General features: G+C 55.2%; 7 protein-coding genes across 7 annotated transcripts; 5 read left to right on the top strand and 2 right to left on the bottom strand.

Moving 5' to 3' along the window:
* Positions 1 to 192: 192 nt before the first annotated feature.
* On the top strand, positions 193 to 2,187 carry WHR41_03471 (uncharacterized protein; the record flags this gene model as incomplete). Its single annotated transcript, XM_069372077.1, has 1 exon — positions 193 to 2,187. The coding sequence occupies one exon, from the start codon at positions 193 to 195 to the stop codon at positions 2,185 to 2,187; it is 1,995 nt and encodes a 664-aa protein (XP_069230926.1).
* Positions 2,188 to 3,296: 1,109 nt separating this feature from the next.
* WHR41_03470 (uncharacterized protein) lies at positions 3,297 to 5,915 on the top strand (the record flags this gene model as incomplete). Its single annotated transcript, XM_069372076.1, has 4 exons — positions 3,297 to 4,861; positions 4,921 to 5,032; positions 5,087 to 5,179; positions 5,238 to 5,915. 4 exons carry the CDS (start codon positions 3,297 to 3,299, stop codon positions 5,913 to 5,915), a joined length of 2,448 nt encoding a protein of 815 aa, XP_069230925.1.
* Positions 5,916 to 6,100: 185 nt separating this feature from the next.
* Positions 6,101 to 7,607, bottom strand: WHR41_03469 (uncharacterized protein). The gene is made up of 5 exons (XM_069372075.1): positions 7,415 to 7,607; positions 7,277 to 7,335; positions 7,122 to 7,188; positions 6,664 to 7,027; positions 6,101 to 6,592 (listed from the first exon to the last, which is right to left on the bottom strand). Exons 1-5 carry the CDS (start codon positions 7,434 to 7,436, stop codon positions 6,460 to 6,462), a joined length of 645 nt encoding a protein of 214 aa, XP_069230779.1. The 5' UTR covers positions 7,437 to 7,607; the 3' UTR covers positions 6,101 to 6,459.
* A 408-nt stretch (positions 7,608 to 8,015) lies between these two features.
* On the bottom strand, positions 8,016 to 12,725 carry WHR41_03468 (uncharacterized protein). The gene is made up of 2 exons (XM_069372074.1): positions 8,428 to 12,725; positions 8,016 to 8,361 (listed from the first exon to the last, which is right to left on the bottom strand). Exons 1-2 carry the CDS (start codon positions 12,520 to 12,522, stop codon positions 8,194 to 8,196), a joined length of 4,263 nt encoding a protein of 1,420 aa, XP_069230780.1. The 5' UTR covers positions 12,523 to 12,725; the 3' UTR covers positions 8,016 to 8,193.
* Positions 12,726 to 12,901: 176 nt separating this feature from the next.
* Positions 12,902 to 14,212, top strand: WHR41_03467 (uncharacterized protein). The gene is made up of 2 exons (XM_069372073.1): positions 12,902 to 13,273; positions 13,331 to 14,212. The coding sequence occupies exons 1-2, from the start codon at positions 13,004 to 13,006 to the stop codon at positions 13,763 to 13,765; spliced, it is 705 nt and encodes a 234-aa protein (XP_069230777.1). The 5' UTR covers positions 12,902 to 13,003; the 3' UTR covers positions 13,766 to 14,212.
* A 967-nt stretch (positions 14,213 to 15,179) lies between these two features.
* On the top strand, positions 15,180 to 16,520 carry WHR41_03466 (uncharacterized protein). Its single transcript, XM_069372072.1, has 2 exons — positions 15,180 to 15,824; positions 15,882 to 16,520. The coding sequence occupies exons 1-2, from the start codon at positions 15,329 to 15,331 to the stop codon at positions 16,019 to 16,021; spliced, it is 636 nt and encodes a 211-aa protein (XP_069230778.1). The 5' UTR covers positions 15,180 to 15,328; the 3' UTR covers positions 16,022 to 16,520.
* Positions 16,521 to 17,741: 1,221 nt separating this feature from the next.
* WHR41_03465 (uncharacterized protein) lies at positions 17,742 to 19,487 on the top strand. The gene is made up of 3 exons (XM_069372071.1): positions 17,742 to 18,236; positions 18,302 to 18,751; positions 18,811 to 19,487. Exons 1-3 carry the CDS (start codon positions 18,126 to 18,128, stop codon positions 19,381 to 19,383), a joined length of 1,134 nt encoding a protein of 377 aa, XP_069230775.1. The 5' UTR covers positions 17,742 to 18,125; the 3' UTR covers positions 19,384 to 19,487.
* Positions 19,488 to 24,865: the final 5,378 nt, after the last annotated feature.

Genomic DNA, 24,865 nt, shown 5'->3' with positions numbered 1-24,865 from the left:
TCAAAAAACAACACACATAACCTACCCATCCCATTCCGCTTCAACCGGTCCAGGAGACTAAACACCCACACTCACGCGCGTACGCCAAAGACCCCAAATACCACCCCGAAACCCGCCCGAACAACCTCGCCTGCCACCCGCCGCAGTCGTCCCACCACCGCGCAGCGCCTCCGCGCGCATTGCGCGAGAACCATGCTCTGCAAATGCCCACACTTGACGCCGCTCCAATCACGGCTCACAGCATCGCTGCTGGCGCTCGCGCTCGTCGCGATCACGCTGTGGGCGCTGTCGAATCCGCATTTTGCGTACGCGGCGGATCCGGCTGATGGCGAATCACATTCTGGCGAGGACCACAATTGGCACCGGATAGACGAATTGGAGGACCTTGAGGGTGATGAGCTTGGACTGTTGGAGAGGCAGGACGAAAATGAGCCAGAGTTGGTTGGGATTTCGGCGAACAATGCGGGCGACAATTTGAACATTCTCGCGGGCCAGACGGCGCGGTGGCGGTATCCTGAGAGGCTGCTGCATGGGCCGTATGGGGACAGAGGCGCGGGTCTGCCGAGCCCGTTGTTTGAGGCGGAGAAGGAGGAGGGCGCCGAACGGCATGAAGAGCTGCGTAGACGGGACTTGGATGGGGCTGAAGACGGGGAGGGGGTTGAGCGGAGGCAGACGAGCTCGGAGCCTAGGACTGTGTTCGTCTCGATCAATACGTGTTTGCAGCCGACGTATAATGGCACCGGGACGCAGTCGAGCGCGCCGCCGCAGCTGACGCTTTATGTCGGGACGTCGGCGGACAATGAGAGACCCGGGCCTGATAGCAGCGGAGGGCAGGTGGTTGTTCCCCTGGATGAAGGCTTCGCACATGCCAATATCACTGCGAGTGATGATATCTACTTGGCCGTGCATGCTCCGCAACCTCCGGATACATTCACTGGCGGCTGGAACTACGAGATCGCTGTGTCGATCGACGACTACTATCACAAGGCGGAGAACGCTACGCCATTCATGTTCCTGGTGGATACCGACACGACCTCTGCGTTGCTGGTAACGGACAACCTCACCCAGGCTGACAATGGCTCGGAGGTGTACTCCGAGTGGATGAACCTATCCCCGCCTCCATTCATGATGTTTGCCGGCAATTCGAACTACACTCGGTCTCTCGGTTTGTCGAAATCATTTTGTGGTCTCAAGACGAACGCGCAAATGCAGGCATCCTCGAGTGACACTTCGGGAACGATTTCCCATATCGAAATGGGTATGGTGTCTCGTGGACTGGGCAATAAGCCAAAGCAGCAGTTCTACGTCTCCAGGTTGAACAGCTCAAGTGGCTACTTTGGCACACTTGCCATGGAAGGCAACTCCACCGCCAGTGGCCCCGGTGTCATCGGAGGCGGCGGCACAGTCTGGGCACCCACAGACTGGCAAACCAAAGCTGACGGCAATTGTGCCCTCATGTTCGACCTGTCCTTCTGCTCCGAAGTCGCCTACGCCGTCCCGGCAAACTCCCTCACCTACCCATCCCGCGACAGCCTCGCCGCGCGCTACGACTCCTACGCCGCCGCCCTGTACGCGAACTTCACCTACTCCATGCAGCAAGTCGCCTGCAACGCCTCCTCCGACTCCGCGTACAGCCCATCGCGCTCCTGCGAGGACTGCGCCGACGCTTATAAGGAGTGGCTCTGTGCGGTCACGATCCCGCGGTGCGAGGATTTCAGCGCGGAGTATGACTGGCTGCAGCCGCGCAACGTCGCGCAGACTTTCGCGAACGGCACCTCGCTGCCTTTCGACTACCTCAACGCCTCGTACGTGCCAATGGAGGGCGCGCCGACTCTCCCTGGATCTCCTGCTTGGAGCCAGACGTACATGTCCACGTTCGCCACGAACCGCTCGCGCAATCACGAGATCATCGATTTGGATATCATGCCTGGGCCGTACAAGGAGGTTTTGCCTTGCGAAGATCTGTGCTACAGTCTCGTGCAGAAGTGCCCTGCGTCTATGGGTATTGGGTGTCCGTCTAAGAAAAAGGGTCTGGAGAGGAGCTACGGCACGAGAGACGATGCAGGAAAGGTGAAGTGCAGCTATTTGGGCGCGGTGTTCTACCAGAACGGTGCCGGCAGTGCCGGGATCGGATTCGTGAAAGCGGCTATATTGGCGCTCGCGGCTACGGTGTGGTTGATCTTGTGATGGCGGTAACGTCGCTATGGTTTCATTGTATCATGTTGGGTGCTTGGCGTTCACGGTATAGAGAAGCGAACCAACAGCGTCTTCCTACGGCAGATATTGTAATTAGATGGTTCGGAAATATGCTGCATGCTTACATGTGCCTTCATTTACTCAATGATCATTTCAGCTACTTCAAGAGTACCCGGTCAATGTCGCCGCGGTGCGAACCGTCACGGTATGGCTTCACTACCGCGGTCTCCTCCTTCGCGACCGTACGCTGAGTCGTACCGCGATCTTGACCGTGATAGGGATCAGACCTTCGCCTGGCAAGAGGATCGATCTTAGGTGTTTGACGTGAAAGCATGTGCTTTCACAGATCTCAAGGGCGGGACGCTGCCTTTACCGGCAGTCTGCCCACCGTACGCTCTACCGTCACTATCCTCAATACGGTTCAGTCACAGTCCAATGCTGAGATGACCAACACGTTGCCATCACCTCATCTAGTGAAGGTGAGGAAGCGTTGTATAAATCATGTGGTATGAGTTGTTGTGATAGTACGCTATGCCCAATCCGGTAAGGCGTCGTCCGCGACCAATACCTACCTACCGGTACCTTACCCTTGGATTTACGGTTCACTTAACATTGACCACTCCGTAGCACGATCCTTCTTTACTATAGGTCTTCACAGTCCTCATAAGGATCCTGTCGCCCTACGCACGCATATACCACCAACCGCTGGCCTCAACCACTTGCTATCTTGTCGTAGCGACCGCGGCACTACACGCGTTTGCCATCGCAAGCCACATCCTTACCGCGATATCTACTGTCGTTTCCGCCTTTCTGGTCTGCACACGAGTTCAACATCACCCACAAGGGGTTCTAGCAGCCGTAACAACCTCTTTATTCTACCTCGAGTCTACTCTGAGTACTCGTACCTTACGAGTCGGCCGTAATGTAAGTAACTATTAACCTATTCTAAACTTATTCCGATTATACTAGTATTACGCCTACGTTCTAGAACTACATACTAATAGTATTCTAGCGAAGTCCATCTCCTTCTCCTGACGCCACCCTTAGGTACTAAGCTTGCATGAGTATCAATAGCGAGTACCGCCGCTACTAGAGCGGTAATGGACACTTTCATGTCAGATGGAGATGTCGTGACCTCAACAGAATTCGCTCCAGCGAATACTCTACCTTTGGAGAATCAGTCGGCCATCCTAGCAACCGCGAATGGCAATACAGTGCTTTCCAAGACGTCAACTCCGCTGAAAGGCTCAGGCCTGAAGCAGGGAAGTGACAATTTCGATCAACAGCTTACGCAGCTGAAGGATGCTCCCAGGCCTCCTAAATTCAGAAACTTGCCGTACGCTTCGGCACAAACAGGGCTGATCTACGATGTCCGGATGCGCTTCCACGTGGAGGCGATACCCACGGACGAAGATGTGCATCCGGAGGATCCAAGGCGAATCCACGCCATTTTCGAGGCATTCGTACAAGCCGGCTTGGCTTGGCGGGAGTCGACTTCTGGGCCCCTGACGGACTACTACATGGGGCGTATTGATGCTCGAATGGTGACTGAAGAAGAAGTTCGCTTAGTGCATACGAAGGCACATTGGGACTGGGTGCAAAGCCTGACGCACAAGACGGCGGAGGAGCTTACAGAAGAGCTGCAGCATCCTCTTGATCAGGAGAGGATGGATTCGGTCTACATGTCGCCGAGTACTCCGTATTGCGCTGCTTTGTCTGCAGGAGGTGCAATCGAAGCGTGCCGGGCCATTCTATTAGGAAAAGTGAAGAATGTCTTCGCCATCATCCGTCCACCCGGCCATCATGCCGAGCGTGAAGACGCAAAGGGGTTTTGCTTTTACGACAATGTCAGTATTGCGACAAAGGTCTGTCAAAGGGAGTTCGGCCCAGAATGCCGTAAGGTCTTCATCTTGGACTGGGACGTACACCACGGGAACGGCATTCAGCAGGCGAATTATGACGATCCCAATGTCCTCTATGTTTCCCTACACGTGCACGAGAATGGAAGATTCTATCCAGAGCTTTCCTATCGTGACAGACGTGGGCCGTACGGTGACCATCTGCACTGCGGCGAGGGAGCGGGCCTCGGGCGAAATGTCAACATTCCTTGGAGCAAGAAGGGTATGGGGGATGCTGACTATATCTACGCGTTCCAGCAAGTGGTTATGCCTATAGCTACCGAGTTCAACCCTGACCTGGTTATCATCGCAGCAGGCTTTGATGCTGCCGAAGGTGATATGCTCGGTGGCTGTAAGGTGACACCAGCTGGCTATGCTCACATGACCCATATGCTGATGTCTTTGGCCGGAGGCAAGGTCGCTGTCTGTTTGGAAGGTGGATACAATCTGGACTCGATTGCACGATCTGCCACCGCGGTCAGTAGGACGCTGATGGGCGAGCCTCCAGACCGACTTGAGAATGTTGATCCTGCACCGAGCAGTGTTGACGATATCAAAGCCGTGCTCCGACAACAGAGCAGGTTCTGGGCTAGCCTATACCCGAAAGATATGTCCTCAAGATTGGCTGGGTCATTACAGGGTGAGAGGATGCATGATATCGTTCGCCACATGCAGGCCAGTAGTCTTTGGGATGACTTTTCAATGTCACCTCTGTTTGTTCACCGGGAGTCTCTCTCCAAGTCTTTCGAGAAACAAGTCCTTGCAACGTAAGTACGCCCCCAAGACGATTGCTGAAAAAGCCTGAACCGGCTAACTCCCTCTGTAGGCCAAACTATATGGAAGAGCGCCCATTGTTGGTCATTATGCACGACCCCCCGGAGCTGCTTGCTTCACCGGATCCTCGCACAGGGAAGCTTGAATTACATAACACATGGCTGGTAAGCGACTCTCAAACTGTGCGTCCCGCACAGGACGATACTGACAGTTCCAAGGCTGATCCGGTAAAGTCATACGTCTCAGCGGCCATCAAGCTCGGATTTGCAGTCATCGACGTCAACCTCCCGAAGCATATCACCGAAGACGACGTAAGCATCCCTTCTACCCTAACACTCACTTACAGCATGTTAATTATCAGCCTATCAGGATGAGCAGGAGTACGAAAGTAACGACCTCCTGCTTAAGCGCTCCGCCGAAGCTACCGAGCTTCTCAACTACCTTTGGGACAACTACATCGAGCTCGCAGACTCAACACACGTCTTCCTCATGGGCACCAACGTGGGCCACGTAGCAATCACCAATTGGATCCGTGCCCACGAAGATGTGGCCATGGACCGCATCGACCGCACGCTTCACTTCATCGAGGACGTACCTTTGCAAGCCTGCCGCTCGCAGACGAACGATATGCTCTCGCCTTGGTACTATCGCACCTCGACCATCTGGCTCGCTAGTGAGCACAACTTCTGGTCCTCAGACTTCGCACAGAAGCCGAAGAAGAAGTTCGGCCGCGTGCTGAAGGCCCGCGGCGAGCACATCAGCGACATGCTCGTGAACCAGCGCGAGGACGTGCTGGAAACGCTGCGCGAGGAGACGGAGGAGTGGCGCGCCAGCAGGGATGGGACGGACGAGGAGGAAGTAGTAGGAAACGAGGGCGACGCTATGGATGTCGCGGAGGGGGACGCGATGGCTTCTGCTGCCGCGGCGAGGCTGCCGCCCGTGGGCAACTTTGCGCTGTCGCCGGCGCCTAGGTCGAGTCCGGCGGCGCAGGGCGCTGGGACGCCTGGGGTGCGCAGCCCGACTAGGTCGAGCTTTGCGACGAGGTAGAGAAGGGTTGATGTTTGTGTGCTTTTTGCTTGATTTCGACGCTGTCCAAAGCGCGCATAGATTTCGTCGCTCCGTAATCGAAACGCTGCATTTTGATCACGCGTACGCGGATTCTTGCTTCACTAAATCCTGCAGTATTCTGAACGCCACAATACAATGGAAATTGAAGCGCTGTCTTGAAGAAGTGGTGTGGAATTGAGCTTTTTCGATTCTTTTGATGATAATGATGCTCGCTCGCTCCATGCACAAGTAGTAGCGCCGTACTCTTACGACACGTAAAACCCGCCAGCTCCTTTTCGTCCGCATTAGCAGGTCAGGTCCCTTGTTCCCAACCCTCCTCACGGATCCTCGTTCGACCCCCGCCTGGCAGCCCGTGTGCGCCTCAAACGCCTGTCGCTTCCGGCGGAGAAAGTCTCCGCACGCTGTGCATTTCCTAACATTGACCTTTTCTCGTATTCGACCTCACATCATTGTCAGGCGTGGAAAACCCGCAGGATGGCGCAACCGACGTGCTCTCGAGCTCGCGTACGTTTCGCGTCTCCCTTTATACGGGCAGGTTGAACTGCTTGCCCTGCATGATCTTGGTCCAGTAGATGTAGAAGAAGTCGGTGTACAGGACGGTCTGGATCAGGCCGGCCATGACGGGGATCGGGTCGAAGTGGCCTTCCGTGGCGTACCTGTTTGGTGGATTGTCAGCGGTCGCATTCTCGTCTCTTGAATTCGACGGTTCCCGAAATCCTCGACATACCTCCAGATCCAGTTCGGGATGTACAGCGCCCTATAGGCGCCCAGCGCGAACAGGTAGTGGGTGGTGATCGTTTCCGCGCTGCCGGTGCGCTGCAGCATGAACAGCTGCGGCAAGATCGCGACACTCTCGAGCCAGATGCTGAAGGCCCACAGCATCTCGCCCGGGTTGTACTTGTAGGGGAACAGCACACCGAGCACGGCGGCGCCGCCGAGCAGGTACTCGACGCGGAAGGTGTCCTGGTTCGGGTCGTGCGTGGGCTTGTAGTCGTTGAGCATCAGGTAGACGATGTAGGCTTGCGCGCCGATGAAGATGATCTTGAAGGTCGTGTTCCAGAGGGAGGTGGTGGGGTTTGTCCAGAAGAGATCTGGGAAGCGGCATCGTCAGCTGCTGCCATGCTGACTTGGAGCGCAGGGAGCGCATAGCTCGGATGCTGTTGCTGCTCTCAAGGCTGGACGTACCAATGTAGCGCGTAGCGTATACCATCATGTAGAGAAACTGGCTTTTGAACGAGATACCCGAAGCGCTCTGTTGTCGCGATTGTCAGTTGTGTGTTCCAAGCCGATCTTTCGCAGTCCTCGTTCTCTCTGTCGTCTATTTTCGGAGAGGAACGTACACTCGAGCTTCGCATCTTCGCGATCAGTATGAAGAGGGAGGCAAGATGGGAGAGATCTCCTGTTAGACATCATTCTGTCAGCTATCCGTGTCTGTTTCGATCGGCTCCTCGCGAAATGCTTCAGACGAAAGCTCATACCCAGTATCCGGAAGATGTTCATGATTGCGGCCTATCGCGCGCGGGCTTGTGATTGTAGTGGTGGGCTGCGCTTGAGTGCAAAGCGATCGCAGTTAGAGAGCGCACGTAGCCACGTGTTGTTCGAGTATACGAGTTGGTAGGCAAAGGTGAGTCGTGAGCTGAGGTTGCGCAAGGACGTGTTGTGTTGTGTGCAGCGATATCAGGCCAACTTTCAATGGATCCCGATCCCTTTCCGTTGTGAGAGGGTGAAACGGCGACCAACGTTTCCGCGCTCGGGCCAGGCCGCATCGCATTTGACGCGGACGATCGACACACGTCAGACACGCATCCGCCCCGTCCCACATGCGAACACCGCTAGCTCTATGCATGGCCAGGAAGATCATGTTGGTACATTAGGATACGCGTACCACTCGAGCGTGTCCTACAGAGGAGACTTTCAAGTCTGTAGAAAGCGATGCGATTACTCACAGCAAGCAGTCCTTGGTCACGGAATAGCGGCTTCGGTATAGCATAAAGTAAGGATCCACAGGGTCTCACCCTCATCTCGCCTCCCTACTTCTCCTTAACAGCGCATAAGAGCATTCCTGGACTCGACATTCGATTAGCTAAACACGCTTTGATACAGGCTAACACGCTATGGCGCCACCTCTCACTCCATTACTACAAGCATTGGATTCCCTCTGAGCCTCCATCCCAGCATTAGCCCTTCATCTCATCATCCCCCGCATACTCGTGGCGCATGAAATACAGATACAGCGCGATCTGTCTGAGGATTGTACTCATCCAAGCATGGTTCTTACGTCCACGATCTGCCTAGTAAGAGCGAACATCTTGCGCAAGGCGTGGTCGTCGCGCGGCTCCGACTCGGCGAGTTGCATGTAGGCGCCCTGCAGGCGCTGGTGAAGCACGTCCATGATCTTGGGTGCGACGTCGCGAATGTCTGGGTCCTGTGTTTGACGTGAGATCAGCAAATTGTTCCTACCAAGCTATAAGAAGATGTGAGGTGAACTTACAGCGGTGTCAATGTTCGACACAATGGTGCCAAGCCAGTCCAGACGCTTGTCAACATTGGTCTCGAAGCTGGACGTGATAGCCGCAGAGACAGAAAGGGCCACCAGAGAAGAGACCTGCTGAAGGTACAGCGGGTTGAGGTACATGAAGAGATTATCGAAAAGCTCGGCCTGGTTGGGCGACTGCAGCCATTCGATCGTGGCTTGCTGGTAGTTCGTCTCCTTCAGCATCTGCGTGAGCCTCGCGATTTCCGTTGGCTCTCCGGTCGATGAGGTCTCAGGCTCCGGCTCAACGCCACGCTGCGCAGCTTGAGGAGCATGCGGTTGCTGAGAAAGCTGGTCAAGAAGACGACCGTGCTCTGTCTTCATGCTCTGCACCATCGAAGCGAGGTCACGCACGCTAGAGGTAAGCTGCGCCAGCATCTCATTCTGCTTAGATTGGTGCTGCGACATCTCGCGAATGTTGGCGCTGAGCTTGGACTCGACGTCGAGGATAGCCTTTTGCGTGGATTGAGAGGACTGCGTCATTTGGGAGGCCATGTTCGTCTGCACGGTCTGCATTGAGCGCTGCACAAGGCCGCCCATGTCCATCTTGACTTGCTTGGTGACTTCATCAACAATGTGGGCCGACAAGGCGCGAGTCACCTGTCCATCGCGAAGAGCAGCGGAGATCGCAGCGGGGACAGCAGCCTTCAGCTCCTTCGCCATAGAGTCGCCGACCTGCTTGTTCAGAGTCTCGGACAGCTTACGCTCGATGACCTTCGAAGTGTTGTTGGTCAGGTGAGGAACGACCTTGCTTTCAATGCTGGTGCTGACGATCTTGTGGAGGGTGCTCTCCACGTTCTCTGTCAGCGTACTGGACACAAGGCGTAGAATGGCGTCTTGCTTCGCAGCACTAGATGCATCTGCCACGCGCTTATCTTGATCGAGCTTCTGGTACAAGCCAGTAAACTCTTTCGTGAGGAAATCCTGCATGTTGGTGTCGACAGCCGTTGGGACGGCAGGTGTTGCGGTCGGCTTCGCAGAAGGAGCTGACGCCTTCGGACTCGGCTCCTGCGCGGGCGCGGGCGCAGGCGTTTCAGCCTCGCGCTCATGGGACGGTGACTTGGCTTTCTGCGCAGCCATGGCGTAGCTATCCGGGGTCATCAGAGGTGGGTTCGTGGCAGAAGGTGCTTCCGGAACCTGCCTGAACGGCTCCGCTTGAGCCAGTGGAGCGTTGCCGTTGGTAGCTTGCGTAGATGCCGGCTGCGGTGCTTCCTTGACTTGCACCTTCGGCTCGGGCTTCGTGGTCTCCCGCTCCTTCTTCGACTTGACAGGCTTGTGGACAGGAAGCTCAGGCTGCGAAGTGTTGGAAGATTCGGCAGGACGCGAAGGGGTGAGTTCTCCGACCTTGACCACCCCGGCCTCAATAGCGTCCTTGGGCTTGACCATCTTGCCCTTGGCGTCCCAGCCGAGATCGTCACGCTTAATGAGCATCCCGACGACGCCCTTGCTGTGCTCGATGTACAGCTCGAAAAGCGTCTCGAGAGCAGCGTCTTCCGGCTGGTTGCTGGCAGGGAACGGAGTCTTAAGCATGTCGACAGATCTAAGATCACCGACCTTGCCGAGAGAATACTCGCGCATACCACTCATAATGGCAGTGCTCTCCGGACGCGGCAAGCTCTGGTCCTGGCGGGAAAGGAGGTTGATGTAGGCAGCTTGCGACATTTGCGGCAGGTTGTATCGCGGAGCAGACAGATGGATGAAGTAGATGCTGTTCCGTCCCGGGTGACTGACGCAGATGATGCCAGACTTTGGGTGGTAGTTGACGGTGCACATTGCGTTCGTAGAGCCCGGCGACTCGGGGAAGCGCAGCTCCTGTACACATTTACCGAGGCCGAGATCCCAGAGCTGAAGGATATGGTTCTGCTGGAATCCAACAAGCAAGTAGCGCAGCGCAACGCCCTTAGCGCAGGGGCGGTCCTTGTCGAGGAGCATCACCGAGCTGGGCGACATCTTGTCATCTGGGTGCAGGGGCGATGCTCCTGCTGCAAAGCTAAACATCGGCTCCTTGAGCTCGCTGCGAGGGGCCTTGTCAAACGACCCCTGGCCGTCGGGATCAATGGCCGATGTCAAGGAACGAATGTCCCAAAACTTGACCTTGCCGACCTTGTCGAGACTGATAAGAGTGGTGTCATCCTCGGAGAAGCAGAAGTCTTTTCCAGCCTTGGCAGTATTAATGCTAAGGCTGTGCTCCGCCAGATATTTCTCCGTGTGGACCACGTTGGTATTCCGATCGGTGTATGCGCGATCCTTGACAATTTCAGGGGCAATTAGATGAATCTGACGTCCTCTTGCGACAGCGAAGTACTGATCGGAATGCCTGTTACTCAACTTGGCGCGAGTCTTGATTGCTGAGCTGGTGCCAAAAGTAGAGGATGAGCTCGGCTCATCAGAATTGGGCGGTGGCGACATAATGAAGCCTTGGGCCTCGACGTTGTCATCGTCAAATAAGTCTCCGCGGGACTTCGCAAGAGTGGTGTAGAAGATGGTGCCATTAACACCAGTGGCAAGCACAGACTCTACATCGCTCTGCGTGAAAGACGAAACCTGTACATTGCACAGGCGTTCGCCGGTCTTAGCCCAGACGTGCTTGTTCTTGCCGTCCTCTTGGCGAATGATCTTTAGGCCGGTGTCAGGCTTCTTCTCATTCGGAACGACTGCATAGATGATGTGGCTCTGCGAAGCCGTTGCAAGAGCGCGGTCGTCGTGCGAGAACTCCTTCTTGAGGCGGGCAATAGGAGTGGCGCTCTCCCACGTCGAAGGCCTGAACGGTCTCGCAGCGCGATGGCTGGTGAGTTGCAAAGTGACAAAAGGCTTCATCGGGAAGTTGAAGACCTCGACCTTCGCGTCTTCCTCCTGTTTGGTATCCTCATCCTCAGCCGTTGACCAATCAGTGTCTACGGTTTCATCGCCGGCTTGCTTTTCAACAACCGGAACAACGACTTCCTTGGATTTCGCCAAGGCGGGCGCTTCCTTCTTGATCGCGGTAGCAAGGGCCTGCGCGGCCTCATCTTGCACCTGGCTAGACACCTCTTCCAATTTCTTGGACACGCTCTGAGGACTTTTCACGGTCTCTGGCGCTTGAGGCGCGGGCTGGTTGTTGGGTGAGGAGAGCTTCACATGTTTCGCGGCTGGCGCGCTTGACTCCCCGTTAAGTGAGTCGGACACGGCGCGATCGTGCTTCAATATCTCAATTCTCTTCTCCTGGACCTGAGGCTGCGGGGTGCGATTCAACGGAGAAGACTCGTGCAACTGGTCGAATGGGTTCACGTAGCTGAAGATGCCGCCCTTGGTCGGTTGAGGAGCCTGCAATGTGACGGAGTCAGAAGGACTGGCAAGAGGGTTTGCGGGCGAGGCTTCCGGCTTCGGCGAGGCTGAAGACTGGATCGAGGTGTCGGCCAGGGACTGAGCAAGCTTGTTGACGGACGAGATGTCATTCGCCTTCTTGTTCAGGTCAGAGACAGTGCTTCCAGCCTGGCTTGCTGCCGACGATGCCTTCTTGGCGGGTTTGGTAAGCAAATTGAGCAGGAAGTCTTGAGTGTTTGCCTGGCCAGCGGTAGACTCGAAGAGCTTAGGAGCTTGAGCGGCATCCGCAGGCGGAGCCGCCTGAGCTGACGGCCTGCGCTGCAGAGAGGCCACAAGGTCAGAAGTCGACAGCATGTTCTTCTGCTGCGCGCTGGGAGTGCGCTGCAAGTTATCCGGCGTCTGGACGTTCTGCAGACCTGCCATGAGGCCGCCTTCGGCAGGTGCCTGCGCGCCATTGGACCTCAGTAGATTCAGCAAATTATGCGCCCGGTTCTGCTCTTGCGTCTGGTTGTGAGGACCAGGTGTAGGGAAAGGTGAGTTCCTGCTCGCAGGGCTGATCACATTGGAAGGGTGGTGCGGATTCGGGGTCTCAGCAGGCGGGCTGAAAAGCGGCGACGACACGCTGGGCGGTTGATAGCCGTGTTGCGGCGGCGACTGCGTCCAGAACGACATCTGAGGTGGCTGCTGAGAATTCTCAGAAGCGTGCTGCGCCTTTAGGCGCGTGAAGAGATCGTTGAGCTCGTCAGACATCGCGGTGGTGGCGTGGAGCTTTCGCTGCCGTTTGCTGCCAATGCGAAGCGACGAGGAACGAAGGCGGAAGGAGTGAAGATGCGCTGGAGCGCGCTGAAGACGAAGATGTGACTCTCAGATTGGAGTGTGTTGGTGGTGCGGTGGTTGAAGGTGGCAAGGTAGACAGGGATCGTTGGTGGAAACGCTGATGATGTCGATGAACTTGAGATCTTGAACATGACGCCGCAAGCTCAGTTCAGCCAGCAGCGTCGCGCGCCAAGCCAGGACACCTCCGCCCGCCGCCTGCGCGCGGAGCAGATCCGGGCTCGCAGCGCATCGCCAGCCCGAACATCGCCGAGCCAAAAAGTTGAGCCTCCGAAGCAGCTGGCTAGTGGCAAGGAGTCTATCACTATCACCACTTCCACCACTGTCGCGTGCCACACCCATCCACATCCATTTACCATACCGAGAGCCCCGTCTCACCATCATCGCACAATCCATCATGTTCCCTAGAAGATTCGCCCAGAGCCTGCAGTTTGCGGCCAAGCAGTCTGCCGCTCCCGCCAGAATCCAGCGCTCCGCCTTCATCTCCCAGCAGTATGCGCCCGCCATGTCGCAAAGGATATCAGGCATGAGGATGTACTCGGATGCGCCCGAGGCTGAGGCCAAGAAGGCTGAGGAGGGCAGCGCAGAGAAGGAGGAGGCCAAGAAGGAGGAGGACCCCGTCAAAGCAGAGCTCGAGGCCAAGAAGAAGGACCTGCTCGAGGCCACCGTATGCATACACAGTCACCGCCGCACACAGCCGACAACGCGCTAATCAATCATACAGGACAAGCTCAAGCACAGCATCGCCGACTTCCGCAACCTGCAAAACCAGACGAAGCGCGAGGTGCAGGCCGCGAAGGACTTCGCCATCCAGCGTTTCGCCAAGGACCTCATGGACAGCGTCGACAACCTTGACCGCGCCCTTGCCAACGTTCCCGCCGAGAAGCTGCAGTCTGGCAACCAGGACCTCGTCAACCTGCACGATGGCCTTAAGATGACCGAGACCGTCCTCATGCAGACACTCAAGAAGCACGGCATGGAGAGGTTCGACCCCTCCGTCGACAGCGAGAAGTTCGACCCGAACGAGCACGAGGCCACCTTCATGGCGCCGCAGCCCGGCAAGGAGGACGGCACTGTCTTCTTCACCCAGAGCAAGGGTTTCAAGCTCAACGGCCGCGTTCTGAGAGCGCCCAAGGTCGGCGTTGTCAAGAACTCGTAAACGTCTCATTAATGAAGACACGAACGGAATCAGATCGACGACAGCCTCTCTCACGCCACGCCGATGTCGACAGGTCTTCCTAGCGTCCATCTAGCAAGGCGACATTTCGGTCGAGAGATGGACTCTGCCGGCGCAGTCTGATGTGTATGATTATTGAAAGAGGTGGAGCTGTATTCATGTGTCCAAACATTATATTATTGGAGGTGTTTGGCTATGTTGCCCGGATGGAAAAGCATTGCTGGCGTTTGCGCTGCCTCACGTGCGGAATGGGAGGGCGTCATGAAAAGCCATACCTGTGTACAGATACAATCTTGTTGTGTGTTTTTAGAGCGAGAAGCCAAATGTCACTACTCCAAAAGGCAGTTTTTGCGCGAACAAAATTGCATGGCTATCCTTGTTTGTTCCTTCAATATTTCACTCAGCGAGAATGCACATGTCCTGAAGGCACCATCGGTACACCAGTCTTCTCGGCGCTATCGATCTTCCCAGGTCATTTCGTGGTTGTCTCTGTCAATCGGTCAACTGAGGGTTTCACAGAAGGTTTCCGAAGGCGGTGATCGATGAACAAGCTAGATATCTCGGCTCTCGTCCATCGGTCTCCACAGGACCTTGTTTCCACTGGACCCTTGCTCACAACCATACGCACAGGCTCTCGCTGCGTGCCACTTCCTGGACTCTGGTACGAAGTAAGCTTATATAACCTTGAAGGCAGCTACCTGTATAGCTAAAAGCCTACCTTTGAGGGATACCTTAGCATTGCGCGTCCATGCATCCTGCAGCCTCGCTGTCATGCCGCATGCCGCGCAAGTGATGGTGCCAGGGGATGGTAGTTCGCTTAGCATTACATGCAATCACTCGCCCGCTGGTGCTCTTCCTGACGAGGCGAATACTGGAGCAATCACAATTTCGGCGTCAATTTCGAACCCGCCAACCGCCCAAGTGGAATGGAGCCCACCAACTTTGCAGGCGATGATCTTGCAGTATACATGCACGAAGCACATGCACATGTCATGTCGCAGACATATCGTCGGTCTCTCCTTGATCCATTGGGAGTACCAAATACATCAGGCCACGTCTGACACGCAGCGGGAGAAAGTTGCCTCCCTCGTATTTTGGCATGACTGCCCTGGTTCCTGGCCCGCCTGGAGCGCCTGGGCAAGCTGCTGAATGAGATTCGGCACCATGGCACGATGGCATTCCTGCAGCCGCAGGCGAATCACGACACGAGAGGGTGTCCTTCGCCTGCAGGAACCGCCCTAGCGCTGCTCACCGTGTCTCAGTCTAGACTTCTTCGGGCCTCACACGTGACGCTTCACTCATCTGGTGGCGTGCGGGGGAAACCTTGAGGTGTTTGGGGGTTTGCCGCATGGAGAAGCTAGCGATATTTTAAGGACACGCGCATGCCGCCGCGCGCCGCCGCTCGAGAAATTATTTTGCTTGGTCTCATTCTCCGTCCCAGACTGACATTCGTTGCACGCCTTTGAAGTCACCAATTCTATCCGCTCGACCATCAATCGCCACACTTCATCACAGTCGTTTCCAGCAAGACACTTTGTATCCAACATGCACGCTTTCATCCCCTTCGTCGCCCTCCTGGGCCTGGCCGCCGCCCAAAGCGAGACCACCAACAGCGCCTCCGGCACCAGCTCTGCCACTGACCCGACCTCGACCTGCCTCGCAGCCTGCGCCGCCGGCGACGTCAACTGCCAGGCCCAGTGTGTCAATGTGCCCTACCCCAACGAGTCTCAAATCAACGCGACGCTGCAGTGCTCCACCAACGAGTGCACGCAGGGCGACTCCGGCCCCGAGGACACCAAGAAGTACGGCGAGTGCCTCGCGTCATGCGCGCGTGACTTCTACTACACCAGCGGCGCCACTGTGACCGGTGTCGTTGCCAACGCGGGCGCTACTGGCTCCTCGTCGCCGAGCAGCAACGACAACGCCGGCAGCACGACTGGCTCTGGCAGCTCGGCTTCTGCCACCGACGACTCTTCTTCTTCTGGCACCGGCTCGTCCGACAGCTCGGAGACCGCGTCTTCCACTTCCTCTGGTTCTTCCGGTATGTTTGAGCTTGCGTTGCGCCGATGCGAATAATCGGTTGCTAACAATTTCGTAGATTCTTCTGAGTCCTCTGCTTCGTCAAGCGCCGACTCGGCGTCCTCCACCGGCGCCGCTGCCTCCCTCAGCCTCAGCAACGAGATGATCACCATCTCCGGCGGTGTTGTCGGCTTGGTCGTCGCTGCCCTCGCTTTGTAGAGAGAGAGAGCGAGCGAGCGAGCATACATTGCGTCTGCAGGATGTTCGACAGGACTGCCACCATCTTTTCGTATCTTTTCTCTCTTACTTACTTTCGTCTGATTGAGTTATCAGCGATGATTAACCTCATGTAACGTAATATACCAGAAAAGTCAGTATAGCCACGAGTAGTGGAAGGTCTCCGGCGTGTTCTCGGGAAATTTAATCATCTACTACTCCTCAGTGCGAGTGTGGTGTATTGTATTTTCAAACCCTGTCAGCGGTGAACATCATCCTCCCGGTCTCCCGACAACTCTTACTGTCGTGGTGCTCTGTGGTTAATATGCCATTGGTGCTGTTCACTTCACTGCGCGCAGACATGTTGACAGCATTCGATCCGACACGCGATTGCAGAGATGTCCAGGTAATGTCAAGCGAAACGTGGGGCTGCGCCATTCAAGTTCCCACTCCTCGATACGCGTCAAGTCGTGGACAGAAGACACCGTAGAATGTCTTGGATGAAGTGAGGTCGCCCGCAAGTCGAGGTGCAGATGCGACAAGCTCAGGGTAGGGTGGATCCAGCAGGTGGCCTGTTGACGTGCACTTGACGCATCGGTCACTGTGCGTAGCGCTGCGATATAGCCCAATATATTTCACAAGTCCCATCGTTATTGATCAATTGCTGAGGTCATGGTCGACACCGTCAGATTGTACTGGGCTTACAAGATGATTATGGGCATTTATCGCGTGTGGCAATGAGCAGTCGTTGGTCACTGTCGCATGTGTGCGCTCTTGGGGGCATTACTCATATCTGCATCCTGTTACCACCAGAAAGGGAAGAAAAAGACTGTGATTCCTCATATAGTACCCCGAAAAGGCTCGAGAATCGTCCGTAAACTGCCTGACTACCCTACGGACACCTAGATGATATGTCTCTCGGGGTGCCTTTAGGGGTCAGGGTATATAGGGTTAGGGTTAGGGCAGCATCCTAGCTGTGTAACTCACCACCATTAGGCATCATTCATCGTGCAGTTTTGATATTCTCTCTTGTATTGCTTCGAGAGAGCTGAACTGATAATAAGTCATGAGACAAGCTCGGAACAGGTAGTCGCGCCCAACACATGAATCACCGGTTTGGGTAAGCATGTTAGGGTAAGGTCGCGCTAACTCTCGTGGCAGGCAAGCCGGCGGTTGAGTTCAGATGGAGGGCAGTCAGGTATGACACTTAATCGAGCAGAACTACGACAGGCTTATTTTCGCGATCAAGAGAACTCCGGTGAGAGTGGGTGAGACGCATGTTCACGCAGACACCTCACAAGACCGACCGGAGCTAGCGGCGGATCAAGCCGGGCCAATCATTGCTCAGGATTTCCCATACAGCGCTCAATTTCGCATCCATGTGTTTCTGTGCACAATAAATCCGTCCAGAACCTGATGGCAGCTCCAGAAGCGGGGAAACTGCACTGACAAGAAGGACCGATGCTTCACCATTGTTGTAGCAGACTGCTCATTCTGATGTGCGACAGTATCTTGCCGCAGAAACCCGCTGCTTGGCGTGAAGCCGGTGCTTATCAACTTGCAACTCCGCCAGGGCGGTGTCCGCCTATATCTTGTATGCACCTACTATCGCACAGGGAGACCATTAGGTCCGCACACGAGCTCTGACACGTGCCTGGAGAAGCTAAAGCGCGGCGACTGAACTTTGACCAAGAGTTTCCAGGCCCGAGTTTCATCGCCTGGCTGTTGAGCGAGGAATAGCCGGCTCATCACACTGAAGGCTCCCCATAAAGATCAAACACTGGGAAAGGCTTGGCTTCTGGCCATCTATCTCGCTAGACTGTTTTCCAATCATCTGGCGGGCTTTTGGCAGAATCCGGCGACTAAGCCTGGTCAAGCTCCACTTTCCATCAACGCTCTGGCGCTTGACGGACACCTTGGCAGTCTCACAACCAGCTCGCTACTCGCGATGCGTCTACTCGAGCGACTACTATCGCAGACCACTCTATCCTGTTTCAGGAGGTCAATGATTTCTTATATAAAGCCAAAATGCGAGCCCTATCTGCCTTCAACTCGACCCTAAGCCATCCGCCGGAGCTACAGGACACCAAAGGATCAGATTGACAGGATGAAGTGCTCCACTACCGCGGCTGCACTTGCGGCATTCATCGCCAGCGCTGCTGCTCAGAGTGTTTCCGGTGCTGCTGAAGGATTTGCAAAGGGCGTCACTGGCGGCGGGGTGAGTACTTGATTATCCGCTATTCACAGTGGTCCATATATGTAGCACGCAGCTAACCGAAACAGTCCGCTGCAGTCGTCACTCCTTCCACCAACGAAGAGCTGGTCTCTTACCTTGGAGACTCAAGCCCTCGCGTCATCTTGCTGAGCAAGACGTTCGATTTCACCGGCTCCACCACTTCTGGCTCTGGTTGTGCTCCGTGGGGGACCGGCTCTGGCTGCCAGACTGCCATCAACAAGGACGACTGGTGCGGCAACTACCAATCTAGTGCCCCTGCCACTTCGGTCACTTACGACGAAGCTGGTCTGGACCCTATTGTCGTGGGATCGGATAAGACGATCATTGGATCTGGCTCGGAGGGTGTGATCAAGGGCAAAGGCCTGTACCTCACTAATGGAGCCAGCAACGTTATCATCCAGAACATCCACATCACCGAGCTCAACCCGCAGTATGTCTGGGGCGGTGATGCCATCACTCTGGCAGGCACTGACTTGATCTGGATCGATCACGTCAAGGTACGCTCAATCAGTGTCCGTTCAATTTTATGTACTTCGCCTACTAACGATCTTCATAGACCTCCATGATCGGCCGCCAGCACATCGTCCTGGGCGAGGCTGCATCCGGCCGCGTAACCATCTCCAACAGCGAGATCGACGGGACCACCGACTGGTCCGCCACCTGCGACAACCATCACTACTGGGCGCTCTACTTCACCGGATCGCAAGATACTATCACGTTCAAGGGCAACTACATCCACGGCACTTCCGGCCGCGCTCCCAAGGTCGCCGGTAACACCCTGCTGCACGCCGTGAACAACTACTGGGAGGACAACAGCGGCCACGCCTTCGAGATCTCCTCCGGCGCCCAGATCCTCGCCGAGGGCAACGCGTTCTCCAGCGTCAAGGCTCCGATCGAGGACGCTTCGGCCGGTGGCAGCATCCTCACGATCAACGATGCGAGCGCTGCTTCTACCTGCCAGCAGTCTCTCGGCCGTGCCTGTGAGGTCAACACTCTTTCCAGCTCTGGCGATTTCACGGGTACCAGCGACACTAGCTTCATGTCCAACTTTGCTGGCAAGGATGTTGCTACTGCGGAGGCGGCTTCTGCGCAGAGCATCAAGAGCGGCGCTGGTGTCGGCAAGATCTAGGAATAGACTCAGTCGACTTCACGTATATGCAAGCGTCTGAAATAATAGACAGAGCCAATCAATTTTTTCCTCGTGCTGCCTGTGGGACAGCTAAATATCGCAAATTGTATCTCAGCCTCGAGCTCGTGACTACTAGCATATCCGCTTCCACATCCGCCTCTCGCTTCCAATTTCTCACGTTCTGTCATTGTGCCCACCGAAACCACCCATGCACCCATCCTCAAGAGTACATCCGCGCCCACCAACCACCACCAAACCCCGTCGGCCGCCACGTCAATCCCCATAAAGACACCTTCACTCCCGCCCCGCAGTACTCTCAAGCGAAGCCTCATTAAGAACCCGCCACCACTCGACTCCCGCCTCGCCGTCGTCCCCCGTCCCCTCCTCACGCACGCTCTCATCCCAATCCCCCTCCTCATGCCGCGGGTGGTCCTTCGGCACGATCCAGCTCGAATCGTACCACCTATCGGTCCTGCGCCGCGGCTCGCAGGGACCCTGCGTCTGCACGCCCGCCGGCACCTCGACAACCGTGTTCTTGTGCGCATAGCCGAAGTTCCATGTCGTTGTTGAGGGGAGCGCGACGTCGCGGGCGAGCGGCGGCATGTGGCAGAGGGCGCCTTGCGCGAGAGGCCTGGTCGGTTGGGGGATTGTGGGGGTGGCGTTGAGGAGGTTTGCTTCGATTGCGGTTGCGGGTGGGGGAGCGAGGAGGAGGGCGGAGATGGGGATGTCGGGAGAGGCTATTTCTTGAGGTGGAAGGTCGTTGATCAGTGGTAGGGCGAGCGCAGGGCCGCTGGCGAGGAGGGAGGTGAGGATGGTTGGGAGGTGCATTGCGACGGCAAGAGTGCTGCGAGGTGTACGTCGGTTGTGTTCGTTCGAGTTCGTTCAATTTTTGATATACTGACTTCGAAGTTGAGTGGTGCACCAATGTCTAGGCAGTCAAGCTGCGATTGATGTTCATCGATCGGACAAAGATACGACTTCTGTGCGAGACGAATTGTGCAGTAGTGGTGTGAAGGACTGATCTGCCGGCGTTTATGTAACTCACTCGCGTCCACAACATGCTGAACCATCTCGGAACCTAAATGCAACTTGGGCCCAACTCAATTACTCGGCGAAAAATCGATTGATCAACTTGCACTTTCGCAGGCGAATCAAGCGTGCTCTGATTGGTGCGCACGCATGATAGGTGCGGCCAACTGCATCGACTGCATTGCACTTAAGATGCCATTGAGACATTCTCTGCTAAATGAATGAGCGTCTGTCAATTACGTGCGATTTGGTTTGTTGCAATTTTCAAGTTTGTACTTCACCGATACAATCGATATATCGTCAGCACTGCTCTAAGTAGCGAGCGTTCTTCCAGTTCTCAGCAAATTGGAGATCACGCGTTGCACTAAAAAAATCTATGGGTATACGAACCCGCTTATGAATATTCCTTCCAAGTTGCCGAAGAGGCCGGACGCCGGCATCAACGCGAACAACGCAGTGTATTCCGCACATAATAGTCGATCACGACATGCAACAGCATTCAAAGCCGGAGTTTGAGCTTGTCAGGAATATGCATGTCCCCATTACCGTGGTAAGGATGGTAAGGGCCGCCCTCGAAACCGGGCTGCGACCATGTTAGACGGGAGCAGCCTCATATTGAAGTAGCAAGGGAATGGAAGGATCGAACATACATTACCGACGTCAAGGAATTGGCCTTTCATCTTGGGGTCGCCGCTGTTGGCCTTCGACAACCACGGGTCGCCAGGCTTGAAAGTGAATACTGTGTATCGTCCGTAGCTGTCGAAGTCCTTCTCTCGTTTGAAGGTCGGCAGCATTTCCGCCACTTTGCTCCAAGTCCTGGGTGTCAGGTACTCGGGATCGTAGGTCGTTGCTGCTGGCAGAGCAAGCGCGTTGTTGACAGCCAGCACTGCGATGAGAGCGGTGCGGAGGAGCATCGTTACGCTACGCTCTGTGGCAGGGCGATCGAATGATTGATGATGTGTGATGATAGTAGCGCTGAGTAGTGTTCTGTGATCTAAGAGTGCGCGCGATAGTCTAAAGGACTGGAGATGACTGCTACGTTACAAACGAGGGTAGTCGAGGGCAATGGAGACTTTTAGAGGGATGCTTTATACTCTTGCATCTTCAACCATCATCCGCTGAAGACTCCGAGTGCACCAAGTACGGAAGCTTTTGCAAGCTACACTCTGGGTTGGTGGAGACTCGAAGCTTAGGTGGTATGCTCTTGAAGCATAAATTAGGCGCGCCGCGGGATAGGTCCGAAATCAGTACTTGTCATGTAGCTGAAAAGCTCCGCAATAGACTTTGGATTAGGATCTCTTGAGACACGCAGCAATCCGGCATCCTCCAAGACTACTGATCTGCTTGCCTTCTGGACCACTGAGAGTGAAGTCTTGATATTCTAGGCTGATTTGAAGGCGGAGGATCTCGCCTTCACCCGTATCGTATTTTACAGCTTGCTTTCGATTCAGGTTGCCGGTGCTTGCCGTGTCTGTGCCGCGATTCACGATCCACACAAAAAGTCACACGCTTCGGAATGAGGTCCAAGCCCTGTGTGAGGGCCGCATCATCCACAAGACTCCAACACTGCTCAAGCCATGCTAAAAGTGTCGCACGTCACTCGCGTTGTATGCTCAAAGGTGCGAGAGGATTGAGAAAGAATGAATGTCGCAGCTTCGCGTTTGCTTGAACGTTCGTGTTGCACACAGCGAGCAGGTGCGATGGTGCGCTGAACAGCAAGCGCGGGCCAACGTCCGGCTCGGCAAGCCCGAAGCACCCAATCGTCGTTTCAGAATCATAAAGCCGGTGTCTCTTTAGAATTCTGCTTCTAAACTTGCGCTTCGGCTGCGCAAGCGCTGCAACGTGAGCTTGCGATGCATGACAGTCCCACACAATCGGCACGTGAATTTTTGACGAAGAGTGCGTTGGATGGAAGGGTCGCTCATGTTCAGCCGAATCAAAATGCTGATTTGTCCTCACTTGGACGTTCTTTTGTCACAACAGCGCTGACCCTTTCGAGCCTTCATCGGGTAGCGTCATCAGAATAGATGTCGTTTTGCTATCGCATCTCGATTGCGTACGGCCATCGTTACCTTGGCCCACGACCGTTCAATATTTGGTCTCCATCGTCACTGTCGTAAAACACCAACGCGAGCAAGGGTCAATGCCATTGATCAGCTGCTATGTCTCGGGAAAGAGTCGGACAGAAATCATACAGTGCTTGATTTTCTTCAACGGGTGCGTGAGCCTATGCGAGGCAGGCAGGCGGAGGAGGGTGATCACTCCTTGGTGGTTCAAGTGCAGAGTGTCTTTGGCGTGGTGACTTCCGTGCCTCTTCGGCAACTGTCTGGCCTGGCCAGAGTGTGTGCTATATACATATACAGGATGGAATGAGCCTGTTCTGCCATGAGCTGGTAGCTGTCGCTCCACCCCTGCAGATCCGTAGTGCTCTTGATCTTCGTGTCACACATCTACGGGCTTGAGGAGCCTCCGATGGTCATACGGGACGTGTTCTGGCGACAATAGGATGCTCCACTGGAAGTCGTCGCTGGTTGGCCAACGAGAGGATTGTAGGGATGGAAGAAAATCCAGCTCGGACCAAATCAGATCAGTACTCTGACACCTGCTGTCTGTCGCTTGATGCGAGACTAAGATGTTCACAATAATGACGTGCAAGACTAGAAGAGTTGCGATGACAAATGAAGGAAATGTGACTTTAGGGGACCTCGTAAGGTTGAGCTTTTGGTTTTTCTTTTTCTTGATTATGACGGTCAGACATCTTGCCGGTGGGATGTTTGGCGCAGTAGGGATGTCAAGTATTCGATGTTTTTGTCGATGCGGTAGGGTAGTGACCTTGTTGGAGAGGAGAGAGAGAGACCGTCAATTATTGCTATCCATCGACGTCGGGACTGCTAGGTGGCCCAGCAACAGGTGGAATACATTAAAGAGCCTCAATGTGATGAGTGGTTTCGAACAACCTGTGGCGTTGTCGACAGTCAGATACATCCGTTATACTGACAGGCCGAAAATTGTATGTAAGCAACCTTTCGAAATGGGTGGAGGATCTTTGGGACATCTATGGTAGAGTGGGCACGTGAATGTTGAGGCTCGTCCTTTGCGCCTTAGAAGATTACCCGTAGCGAATCAACACACCTACATGGGCACGTATCCATACGGGTAGCTAGTTACTGAATTATGGGGCAAGCAAAGAATCGCGGCCTGATGGTCCTCGAGAAGTATGAGTGCCAGGCGGATCGCTTCGTCAACCAAGCAGCATTGGAAAATGTGGGGCAATTCGAGGGCGAAGCCGGCTGAGGCCTGAGGCCGGCGCGCTCGCGAGGATTCGCGCGCGTCTGACCTCACTTACTCACTTGTCTACGCCAGACGACGGTTGGTCCACACCTCTGTGGTCTTTCGATGATTCAGCCCTTGATGACCCTATCACGCTCGAGCCCTGACGGGAGACTCACACAGGACTGGTGGAATCCGCCCCGTCCAAGTGGCCCTTCGCGGAGGAGAGTTGCGGCTTAGTCAGTGCTTATGTCAGCCTCACACTTCCACTTGAACGGCTGCAGCCCAGTAGTTCTTCGATGATTCAGCGGTTAACGACTCGATCATGTCCTGGCCCTGGGCGCATGACTCACCCGATGGACTGATGGGCTCGGTGGGGTGGTTGAGAGAAGTTGGGGCTTAGTCAGTGCTTATGTCAGCGCGCATATGTTCACTTGGACACCTGACCACCTAAGTATGCTTGCGCGCCATTCGACGCGTCGGAGTGCGACTCACCACAATCGTGACAAAGCCTCATCGTCGCTTGCCCTCAACAATGAGTAACGTTAATAAGAAACATTCCAACTTCCTGAAGTCGCGCCCTTTCCACTGCGCTCGACGCGACTGGATGCTCGCCAGTGTCGACCCGCTCACGAACCGCTCACGACTCTTAACGTGAGCAGGTTTCGCACAATCACACTCATCGCTCTGAGGGCGTTGGGAGGAGTATAAGTACCTCGTTTCCCCCCTCCTGTTTCCTTCTTCTTCTTCCTCTCTTCATACACACCAGCAACTATCAGCAACATCAGCAATAGCAACCAGCAACCAACAACAACAACCATCAACAATCAACAACAACGCGACAACATGCACGGCTTTGGAGTAGAGATCCACGCCTACCTGCGCCCATGGCTTCGGCGCATGAAAGCCAAGGTCCTGAGGCGCAAGGTCAGGACGCCTTGGGGTTACTGAAACCCCGACTAACCTTTTCGCGCTGAAGAAGTGCTTGCGCGCTGAAAAAGTGCTTGCGCGCTGAAAAAGTGCTTGCGCGCTGAACAAGTGCTTGCGCGCCGAACAGGTGCTTGCGCGCCGAACAGGTGCTGTGCTGCGCTAAGACTCCGACCTTCACGCGGTGCGCGGTGTGAGTACCTCGCAAGAGGGAAACCAACGGGAGTCATGACTTGTACCTAGATAGTTAGATAGT

This window comes from Cladosporium halotolerans, assembly GCF_011745625.1.
Source record: "Cladosporium halotolerans strain TM138-S3 chromosome Unknown Sca9, whole genome shotgun sequence".
NCBI classification, from domain to species: Eukaryota; Fungi; Ascomycota; class Dothideomycetes; order Cladosporiales; family Cladosporiaceae; genus Cladosporium; species Cladosporium halotolerans.
This window is presented reverse-complemented; position numbering and strand designations above follow the sequence as displayed.